This window comes from Xenopus laevis, chromosome 6L, assembly GCF_017654675.1.
Source record: "Xenopus laevis strain J_2021 chromosome 6L, Xenopus_laevis_v10.1, whole genome shotgun sequence".
Lineage (NCBI taxonomy): Eukaryota > Metazoa > Chordata > Amphibia > Anura > Pipidae > Xenopus > Xenopus laevis.
The window spans coordinates 23,371,605-23,383,874 of record NC_054381.1 but is presented as its reverse complement, the minus strand read 5'-3'; the positions used below and the strand labels follow the sequence as shown (position 1 = coordinate 23,383,874).

Here is a 12,270-nt window from a genome sequence, read left to right as displayed (position 1 = left end):
ATATAGTAATAGAACTGTGCAGGTATAATATAGTAATAGAACTGTGCAGGTATAATATAGTAATAGAACTGTGCAGGTATAATATAGTAATAGAACTGTGCAGGTATAATATAGTAATAGAACTGTGCAGGTATAATATAGTAATAGAACCGTGCAGGTATAATATAGTAATAGAACCGTGCAGGTATAATATAGTAATAGAACTGTGCAGGTATAATATAGTAATAGAACTGTGCAGGTATAATATAGTAATAGAACTGTGCAGGTATAATATAGAATAGAACTGTACAGGTATAATATAGTAATAGAACTGTGCAGGTATAATATAGAATAGAACTGTACAGGTATAATATAGTAATAGAACTGTGCAGGTATAATATAGTAATAGAACTGTGCAGGTATAATATAGAATAGAACTGTGCAGGTATAATATAGTAATAGAACTGTGCAGGTATAATATAGTAATAGAACTGTGCAGGTATAATATAGAATAGAACTGTGCAGGTATAATATAGTAATAGAACTGTGCAGGTATAATATAGAATAGAACTGTACAGGTATAATATAGTAATAGAACTGTACAGGTATAATATAGTAATAGAACTGTGCAGGTATAATATAGTAATAGAACTGTGCAGGTATAATATAGAATAGAACTGTACAGGTATAATACAGTATCACAAAACCCCATTAACCCCTGCAGCAACCTACTAGACAGAGACTGTCACTCCCCCCAGCAGTACAAGGCTATATATTCGTATGGAGCTACAACTGCCACCTTCATGTCTCCATGTTAATGAGAAAACAAGTGTCAGCTCATTGTCACCCAGGTGAGAACAAACCTGAGTCTGTAACCCTTTGCTGGGGGAGGAATGGAAGGAGGGGGGAGAGGCACCACTAGAGTCAGCAAAGTCTCCGCTCTCTGTTTTGGCAACGAGTTTAACCCTTTACACGGTGCGAGTTTTTTCTTTGCAGGACAAAAGCCAGAGGAGAGACATAGGTGTGTGTGCGGCTGCGGGCAGCTCTCTGGAAGCAGGGAATTAGCATATCAGCTTGGAGATCAGAGTGCGGCTGATATTGATCGGACCAGCCTGTGTTTGCTGCTATTGTTGGGGGATAATTGAGTGTCAGTCTGTGTCTGTGTCGTCTCAGTGGCGCCATGCTCTTTAGCTTTGCTCATTTTACTAAGCGTCTGCTGTTGCTGCTTCTGCTGCGTCTACTCCCCTGCCCCAGCCAGTCCAGCTACATACATACCCAGCGATCCGCCGCCTGATTAACTTCTACTTATCACAGCACTAACACACACACACACAGCACTTACACAGCACTAACACACACAGCACTAACACACAACACTAACACACACAGCACTAACACACAACACTAACACACACAGCACTTACACACACACAGCACTAACACACACAGCACTAACACACACACAGCACTAACACACAACATTAACACACACACAGCAGCACTTACACACACACAGCACTGACACACAGCACTAACACACATACACATCACTAACACACAACATTAACACACACACAGCACTTACACACACACAGCACTAACACACACACACAACACTAACACACAGCAATAACACACACACAGCACTAACACACAGCACTAACACACACATACACACACACACAGCACTAACACACACACACAGCACTAACACACAACATTAACACAGACACCCAGCTCTTACACACACACAGCACTAACACACAGCACTAACACACACAGACAGCACTAACACACAGCACTAACACACACACACAGCACTAAAACACAGCACTAACACCCACACACACAGCACTAACACACAGCACTAACACACAACAAACACACAGCACTAACAGACAACAAACACACAGCACTAACAGACAACAAACACACAGCACTAACAGACAACAAACACACAGCACTAACACACAACAAACACACAGCACTAACACACACACACATCACTAACACACAACAAACATACAGCACTAACACACAACAAACACACAGCACTAACACACAACAAACATACAGCACTAACACACAACAAACACACAGCACTAACACACAGCCTCTGTGCCACTGCCACATTTACCCTTCAATGGCACTGAGACATTCAGCAGCAGCAGGGCGCCTGTCAGGAAACAAGAGGAATCGCCTATTCCATAAATCAGACTGGCACCTGATCTTCCCTGGCCAGGTGGATGATCCCCCTAATAAAAACTACATTCTGTAATAAACTGCAACTGCACGGTTGCCCAGAATCATCAAACTGCACCAAAAGAAAAAATGAAGATAAGCTTCATCTTACTGAAATAAGAAACTTTCTAAATACCATCAATGAAAAATTCTGCATTGTTTCTGAAATAATCAAGTTTATATTCACTATTTCTCTCTCTGCGTCTGTTTCTCTTCATTCTGTCTTCATGCAGGAGTTGGGTGTCAGATGAATGATCCAATATATCTTATAGGGGGGGCTCCTTATGCCTAGAAGATATATTAGAGCTAGGGTTGCCACCTTTTCTAAAAAAAATAAATACTGGCCTTCCTATATTCTTGCCGTTTTAACATTGCCATCAAGCATCATTTTTACCGGCCCAGTTGGTGAAACCGCAGCCAAGTGGCAACCCTAATTAGAGCTCACTCTATTAAAATCACCATAAATCCTGTCCGGAATCACCATGAATCCTGTCCGAATTCATCTGCTAGGAAAGGGAGCCCCCCTATAAGGGTAAGGTCACATTGGGCGTTTTGGGGAGATTTAGTCGCCTGGCGACTAATTGCCTCATCTTTGCGGGGACCAATCTCCCCGAACGCCTTCCCTCACTCTTGCGCTGACTAGAATGAAAAATCGTGAGGAAACTTTCGGGCAAGTTCGGAATATGAAGTGTCGCGTGTACCATGCCGCAGGCTATTTTTCATTTTAGCCGGGGCAAGACAGAGGTAAGGCATTTGGGGATATTGGTCGCCTCAAAGACGAGGCGATTAGTCGCCAGGCGACTAAATCTCCCCAAATCGCCCAGTGTGACCTTATCCTTAAGGTGGCCATAGACCCAAAGATCTGATCGTATGAATCGGACATAACTTTCGTACGATTGCTGTCAGGGGCAGAACATCGGCTCATCTGTTCTTTTACTACTTTATTTGATCGGAATGGTAAGACTTTGATCTGAATGGTTAGTGGGGGGTCGGGAGATGGGCCACTTGGCTACCGTTTTACCAACTGGGCCGGTAAAAATGATGCTTGATGGCAATGTTAAAACGGCAAGAATATAGGAAGGCCAGTATTTTTTTCAGAAAAGGTGACAACCTTAACTCTAATACATCTTCTAGGCATAAGGAGCCCCCCTATAAGATATATTGGATCATTCATCTGACACCCAACTGCTGTATGAAGAGAGAATGAAGAGAAACAGATGCTGAGAGAGGAATAGTGAAGATAAACTTAATTATTTCAGAAACAATACAGAATGTTTAATTGATCATAGTTAGAAAGTTCCCCTCTAACAATGCCTATTTGGCGAATCTATCTATGGAACCCGGCTATTTTTTAATGAAAAATAGAAGAAAAGTAAAAACTCCCCAAAATGAGAGCAAATACAGCTGTTTCCCTTGAAGCAACTGCCGCTTTTGCTCAGTGATCCGCAGTTAATGTGTCATTATGCCATTTTTTTTCTTTTTTTTTTTTTTTGTTCACTGGAAATCTCTTGACAAAGATCCCTGTGGGGGATCGAAACGTCGAGCACAATAAATCTTTCTATTTTTGCACCATGAAGAAAAACCTGTGAGTGTCGCTATTTTTGCTTCTATATATATATATATATATATATATATATATATATATATATATATATATATATATATATATATATATATAAGAAATATCCAGAGTGATATAAGATGTATATATATATATATATATATACATATGATAAGAAATATCCAGAGTGATATAAGATGTATATATATCTATATCTATCTATCTATCTATCTATCTATCATCTATCTATCTATCTATCTATCTATCTATCTATCTATCATCTATCTATCTATCATCTATCTATCTATCTATCTATCTATCTATCTATCTATCTATATTGAAATATCCAGTGATATTAGATGTGTATATATATATATATGTATTAGAAATATCCAGAGTGATATAAGATATATATATATATGTTTGTATATAGCACATAGCTATTAGGGCACGTGTTTCTGAAGAACTGAGCCCTAGAAAGTGACCCTGCTCTGCTTCAAGATCTATTTTATTTTTGCATTCACTTTCAAGTCCCAATAAAAAGCTAAAGAACTCAGTTTTAGCCTTTGTTTTTTTGCTGTGAGCTGTAATTGTCTGCAGTGCCCAGGGGTTGTGTTTGCTCGGCTGCTTTTATCTCCCCTTCCATCTGTGTGTCTGTCTCAGTCTGGATTCCTTTGTACCCCCTTATCAGTAACACGGGCTTGGGAAACATCAAGCTGACATCCCCCGAGCCATCGCTCAGCGGCGCCACCTACAGGCCCTGTTACAGAAGCGCAGCTTAGTAAATGATTGACAGATAGGGAAGCGAATGAGGCGGTGTCTCGGGGCGTGGAGGCGGAGCCGGAGTGGAGCAGGGGAGCAGGGGGGAAGAGTTCTTATTGAGCGCGCTGAGCCGCAGGCTGCTGAGTGTACGGAGCGACTCCGAGGGATTACAATAGCTACAGCTGTCTCTATTGCTTTACTGTGGATTTTAGGAAGCTGATCCGACTGGACAGGGATTATTCCCCACACAGGGCGACTCCGTGCCCCCCGCTTCTTTCCTCGGGATCTGGATGGTGACGCTGGGCTGGATGGTGGAATCTCTCCGGCGCTGAAGACTTGCAGACCTGCCCGCGGGGACCTTTAAATGGATCGCCAATCCAGTCTGATCTCCCTGTGGCTTCAGTTAGAGCTGTGCGCCATGGCCGTGCTGCTGACTAAAGGTGAGTCGCTGAGATTTAGTCGCTCAGGTGTAACTGCCGCCTGTGCTGCTCCGGGGGGAATGCCGGGACTTGTAGTCGCTGCTGACACTTGTAGGGCTGAACGTTGTCTCTGGATAACTTGCTGCCACCCTGAGCCCGTGGACAAGCAAGAGGCACTAGTGGGCTCCCTCCCTGTACAAGAGAACGACGCGCTCCCCCATTTATTGTCGCTTTTATGTCGCCCCACTGCCAGTCTCACGCCAAACTCTTGTTTCCCGACTCACTAATTGTACAGTGTGGGGCATAGTAATCCTGATCGGCTGCTTGTTGAGATCAGGCCCAGGGATTGTTATACCTTTCATCTGTCTGAGCCCAAGATCGCTCCCTTGCGGTTCCCACATTTCGGGTTGTTTGCGGGGCACAAAGCGCTTGTGTGTGGCACCATCTGTACGATTCTCTGGTAATACATTTCTCTGCCAGGCTTTGCTGCACTCTCAGATGAACCTCTCAGCCTGTGCCACACTTTGCCTACTCTCACATTAACCTCTTTGCTTGTGCCAGAGTTTGCCTACTCCAGATTAACCTCTTTGCCTGTGCCAGGGATTTCCTACTATCCGATTAAACTCCTTTCCTTGTGCCAGGGATTGCCTACTCCAGATTAACCTCCTTTGCCTGTGCCAGGGTTTGGCTCCTTTAGAAGAAGATTTTAATTTGCCTGTGCCAGGGATTACCTACTCTCAGGTTAACCTCTTTGCTTGTGCCAGGGATTGCCTACTGACAGATTAACCTCCTTTGCCTGTGTCAGGGTTTGGCTCCTTTAGAGGTAAAATCTTAAATTTGTCTGTGCCAGGGATTACCTAATCTCAGGTTAACCTTTTTTCTTGTGCCAGAGTTTGCCTACTCCAGATTAACATTTTTGCCTGTGCCAGGGATTGCCTACTCTCAGATTTGGCTATGCCAAGGTTTGGCTGCTTTAGAGGAAGATCTTTATTTGCCAGGTTTTGCCTACTTTCAGATTAAACTATTTGCATGTGCCAGGGTTTGCTTCTCTCAGGGTAAGCCCCTAGTTGGTCTGTGCCAAGGTTTGGCTGCTTTAGAGAAAAATCTTCATTTTCCGGTGCCAGGATTCAGCTGATCTATGAACAGAAAGCTTGCAGGGATTATCCATTTCCTTGTGCCAGGGTTTAGCTAGAAGTGGTTCAGAATCTATTGGTTAATATGGCATGGCTCAGTTAGTTTGGTTTCCCCAGCCACCGTTCAGCCACGCCACAGGATTTATTAGTGCCGGGGAGTGAGAGCCGGATTCATCAGTTGGCATGTACCTGGGTTTGCCAGAAGTATCTTCAAGAGCACAGGCTTCCCCTGTCTATATGCAGAATAGAATTCAAATTACTCCTATAATTCCACATTAATGGTGAATATTATTATAATAATGACCCCAAACTTGCTGCTGGAGTGAATTAGGGGGTAAAGTGCCTTTTTGCCACTGGTCCGACTAAGAGCTGCTTCTCTTTCTGTTTATTTACCTTGGGCAGTGAATGGGGGGGGTAAGGGTAATTAGACCCAAATAACTACTCTGTTGCTTCTGAATTCTGACTCCTGGGGGGGGAGTGATCAGGGGACTGACTGAGGCCGATGTGAGGTCTGAGATACTGAAACTATGTGCCTGATAATGATATAATTAGGGGCTCACATACTTCTGGCTGCTCGCGACTTCAAAAGACTTTTTTTTTTGGCCCGCAGTCTCCTGTAGCCATCTTGACTAGAAGCAGGCATTTTTGCTTAATAGCTACATACAGTATAAAAAGAGGGGAAGGAGGGGGGGCAGTTACAGGAACAGAAAGTCCATTGTTCACACATTCAGAGTACCAATACCCTTTTGGCCCTTTGCAAAACATTGGAAGGAACTTTATATAAATAAAAAAAAGGGGGGGCAAATGTGAGAAGAAGAGAAGCCTCGGTGCTGCAAATCAATATGTTTCCTATTAACCTGGGAGGCTGATAATCAAGTTGTGTGTCAATACAGTTACTATAAACATCTTCTTTTCTGGTTCCTTGCCCGTCCTACCAGCTGTTTCACCCCCTAAATTGCCATGATGATTTCCTGGATTACCCTGTGCCCTCCCCAAAGCTCCACTTATTAAACCCAAGTGTAATGGATATACCTTTAAACACACAGACTTGATTTGCACTCTCCTTTTAATGGGCGGCGTAAAAGTCGAAACCCCCAGAAGCAATTTGGCCTGTGAAAGCTCAATGAGATCTGGTCAGTGCTAATTCAATGCCTCCTGTTCCCCCTCCTGCTCCCGCGTCTGTGTCATTTGGCTCCCATTAAGGAGACTATTAAAGGAGGGGAGCACAGCCTGGGGCATTTATGTGAAAGCTGATCCCAAGGTGGGCTGCAGTCACAACACCGCCTGTCTATTGTGTGCGCTCTATTGCCTTCCAGATGCAGCTGATCGGCCAAATCGGTGGGTTTAGCGTGGCCTGACAAGCTTCCACGTTAAAGGGATACTGTCATGGGGAAATATATTTTTTCAAAACATCAGTTAATAGTGCTGCTCCAGCAGAATTGTGCACTGAAATCCATTTCTCAAAAGAGCAAACAGATTTTTTTTATATTTAATTTTGAAATCTTAACATATTGTCAGTTTCCCAGCTTCCCCAAGTCATGTGACTTGTGCTGTGATAAACTTCAGTCACTCTTTACTGCTGTACTGCAAGTTGGAGTGATATCACCCCCCACAGCAGCGTAACAACAGAACAATGGGAAGGTAACCAGATAGCAGCTTCCTAACAAAAGATAACAGCTGCCTGGTAGATCTAAGAACAACACTGAATAGTACAATCCAGGTCCCACTGCGACACATTCAGTTACATTGAATAGAAGAAACAACAGCCTGCCAGAAAGCAGTTCCATCCTAAAGTGCTGGCTCTTTCTGAAAGCACATGACCAGGCAAAATGACCTGAGATGGCGCCTACACACCAATATTACAACTAAAAAAATAAACTTGCTGGTTCAGGAATTACATTTTATATTGTAGAGTGAATTATTTGCTGTGTAATATAGAATAAAAATCTAAGGGTATTTTTTTTGGGAAGGCAGGGGCTCATTCATGCAGTGAGAATGCCAAGGGTTAAATCAGTATAAAGTAGTTGGGGGGGGGGCAGATGTTGGCAAGGAGTTTAGGACTGATTTTATTCACCCACAACTTCTCCCCTAAAAAGGAATTCTAGGGTTGGTTCTTATATGATAAATTCTGTTCCCGAACTACAATTCCCAGCATCCTCCACACTGAGGGATGTCAAACTAAATTTGGAGGAGGATGAACGTGAGCTTCATGTGTGTTTTTTTTTTTTTTTTACCCATGTCAGGAAATGGCCTGGGCTCACGTCTCCAAACACACACAGAGTAAATGAGCTTTGAAAGGCTGAGTTCTTGCAATAGGGAAGCGATGTTAATTAAAGGCTTTATGCAGAAGAACATGCATTTCTGTTCACATCAGATGGAAGGGGCCCGGCTAGGGAGAGTTCTATGAAGGGAACCTTTTATCGCTTGCCTTTCATTTTTTTTTCTCTCTCTGAGGTTTCCTGAAAGGGGTTTGTTTTTTTTTTTTTTTTTTTACTGAGCTGCACTATTGGATTTTTAAGTCTAAATATTTCCCCTTTTGACCACATTGTAGATTGCGTGCAGGCTGCAGGAAGAAGCATCCGTCTTGCAGTCTGACCATTTTTATGACTTTCCATTTCAGCCGAGAGGGATTGACGTTGGCCAACACACTCCTGATTGTGCAGGGCACAGGATAGGATAGAGATCCACTGACACAGAGTGAATTTACACTGGCTACACTACAACTCCCAGCATTCCAGATCAGCTGTAGTTGAGGGCTGCGGGGGGTTAGTAGTTCCGTAACAGAAGGAAGCTGCCGGTGTTGATATCATTAACTTGATTCATAATCCATGGATGATGCCAACTTTTCAAGATTACATTTCATTTACCGACTCATGTTGCATAGTGGACATAGACAGCATGAGTCAATTGGTAGAAACCGTAGAAGAATCAGGCAGGTCATTGTTATTCTTTATATATAGCGCCAACACACTCTGCAGCACTTTACAGAGATTATACATCTGCCCCCTGCCCCTGTGGAGCTTCGTTCTAGAACATGAAAAGGGAAACCCAATTTTTGCCTAAGGCAAGAACATGTCATTCTAAGTCGCGTTCCGTATACATTTGTTACTCGTTTTCAGTGGACGTTTGTAAAGGAAAACCGAATTCGTCCCATCCTGCACTGCTGGTTCTGTCTCTTGAAGCATCTTGTCAGAAGTCAGCCTCGTGTTTGATATCGGCTGCTTCGTTGTAGTCAAAGTCACAACCAGCCAGGCAGAATAGAAAGGGACAGATTCGTCTTTCTGTGGCAGATGTGTATGTATATTGGGAAGTTGCTAAAATGTTTCTTTGTGCTTTTTATGCCCCCCTTCCAGGCTTATAGTATACTTCTAGAACTCTTCCCCTGGTTAAAGGTTTATTTTTGTGTCTCTCCCGAATGGTTCCCCTTACAGGAGAGAGGGGGGTCACATGTCTGCTCTAAACCCATTCCCAAGTTCCTACATGTCCTAATGCTCACTTGTACTGGGGAAGAGATAATTATAAGTGTCTATAAACAGTCTCATACTGTATCCATCCTGTGTAACATTGTATTTAGAGAGGCTGCATAAATTCATGTATTTCCAGCGCTTATATACTTTTGTTTCTTTCTTTAGGGGAAATCCGATGCTACTGTGACGCCCCGCAGTGTGTTGCAACTGGCTACATGTGCAAGTCGGAGCTCAACGCCTGCTTTACTAAGCTCCTGTACCCCCAGAACACAAACTCTCCTCTCACCCACGGGTGCCTGGACTCCCTGGGCAGCACCACAGAGCCGTGCAAGGGCAGCGCAGTGCAGAATCCCACAGCAGCGCCGACGCTCAGGTTGGAGTGCTGTCATGAAGATATGTGCAATTACAGAGGTCTGCACGATGTTCTGTCTCATCCCAGGAGTGATGCATCAGGTAAGGGAAGCTCTTTCCAAGCCAGAACCTTTTCCTTGATCTATAGGCTCGTGGCTGCCAAGGTCCTGTGTGTCTGGTATTGATTTTGTTGTTAATGTAATTAGAGATACCAGTGGGAAAAGCATGGTTAGAGTCAAAGATGTGTTTCTGTTGGGTAGCTTTGATGTCTGTCTGAAAGCTTGGCTCCTGTCTGGCTTTTAGTGCCCGTTACAAGAATTTCTTTCCAGCCGTTTTGGAGGAATGTTCCATTTTCTCTGGGCTGACATTGTGATGCTGGAGCGCCATAGACATATATATATATATATATAATGTATATGGGGAAGAACTTAAGAGGTCATCCACTGTCACTGTGCTAAATATTCATGTAGTATATTTAGCTTAGTGACTTGCCTAATAGCCAGCTCTCAGCAGTACATCAAAATATAAGAGCCCCCAGCAGATTAAGCTTCATAATAAGTACAGGTATAGTCGAGAATTGTATTGCAGCACCTCTATGACTGCAGGGTTAGGGGTTAAAACCCTCCCCGTGGTCTAACATCCCTATCACCCCAGACACTAAATACTTTGAGCCCCAAAGTGTAGCCAAATGTTATAATTATGGAACCAGTGGCATATTAGAGATGTGGGGCCCCTAGAATACATCTTCTTCCAGGATTCTCCTTGGTCTGGATACTTGCAGATCCAAGTATGCGTGTACCCCAGTTCTTGACACTGGGTCAAGTTTGGGGTGTGTCTGTGATGTAACTGGATCTGCACCCATCCGGACCCAGTAGTGCAAATAATAATAACAGAGAAATAATTATAGAAAAAAGCTAGATGGGCCCCTGTTTATAGTGGGGCCTTAGGCTATAGCCTGTGCATTAATCCGCCTCTGTCTGGAACCCACTGATCTAGAAAATCAAGGCAGGGAATCCCTGGCCCAAAGATTTGCCTTCTAATATGGGTAGTTGGGGCTTTAAGAGACGAGTGAGGTGGGTAGTGTTTGGCCTCATTGGTGCATAATAAAGCAGATTCTACCTTGGTACCGTATAAACTTTAAAGATATTGTACTTTTTTGAGGCTAAAATATCTAACTCTCTGTGTCTTTTGTTTGCAGGCCCAGGGGGCAGACACCAACACGACAACACAAGGAACCTCATCACGAAGGTCCACGAGTTGACCTCATCCAAAGAACTGTGGTTCAGGGCAGCTGTCATAGCCGTGCCCATAGCTGGTGGACTGATCCTGGTGCTCCTCATAATGCTTGCACTTCGGATGCTGCGTAGCGAAAACAAAAGACTAAAAGATCAGAGGCAACAGATGCTGTCGCGGCTTCACTACAGCTTTCACGGGCACCATTCAAAAAAGGGCCAGATGGCCAAACTAGACTTGGAGTGTATGGTGCCAGTGACTGGTCACGAAAACTGCTGCCTGACCTGTGACAAACTGAGGCACACGGACCTTAGCAATGACAAAATCATCTCATTGGTCCATTGGGGGATGTACAGCGGACACGGCAAACTGGAATTTGTATGACCGCCTTCCCGGCACAATGGTCCAGTAGGGGGTCTTCTGGATCTTGCTGGATGGGAGCACTTTATCTTTCTTTCCTTTTAAACAAAACAAACTGATCTTTAGGAGGACGAAAAATTTGGGATCTTTGCACAGCAAATATTTAATGTTTCCTGTGTGGGGTCCAAAAAATATCATATTTGCACAGAAAGAGTGATGGACTCTGTTTTTATTTGCTTAACATTGAAAAATGTGGAAGCTGTACACACTGTCACAATGTGTTTTTGTTTTGTTTTTTTGAGTTTTAGGGAGCTAATATTGTTATTGAAATAAACTGTACACAATGTACAAGTTCCTATATACAGTATGTTTTATTGTATAGAAGTTGTTTTTTTTTTGTTTTTTTTAAATATATATTTTTGTCTGGAACATGATACACATGCGTGGTGACTTTTTGAAATGGCACACAGTTTCAGGCAGATATCCGAATTCTTAGGGTTATATCCTAGCTTAAAGGGATACTGTCATGGGGGAAAAAAAATTTTTTTTCAAATGCTTCAGTTAATAGTGCTGCTGTAGCAGTATTCTGCGCTGAAATTAATTTCTCAAAAGAGCAAACTGATTTTTTCATATTTAAGTTTGAAATCTGACATGGGGCTAGACATATTGTCAGTTTCCCAGCTGCCCCCAGTCATGTAACTTGTGCTCTAATAAACTTCAGTCACTCTTTACTGCTGTACTGCAAGTTGGAGTGATATCACCCC

General features: G+C 43.2%; 1 protein-coding gene across 1 annotated transcript; it reads left to right on the top strand.

The window, feature by feature from the left end:
- Positions 1–4,692: 4,692 nt before the first annotated feature.
- bambi.L (BMP and activin membrane-bound inhibitor L homeolog) lies at positions 4,693–11,938 on the top strand (the record flags this gene model as incomplete). Its single annotated transcript, NM_001087664.1, is given in 3 exon segments — positions 4,693–4,983; positions 9,728–10,015; positions 11,112–11,938. Coding segments are annotated over 3 exon segments (783 nt in total). The 3' UTR covers positions 11,531–11,938.
- Positions 11,939–12,270: the final 332 nt, after the last annotated feature.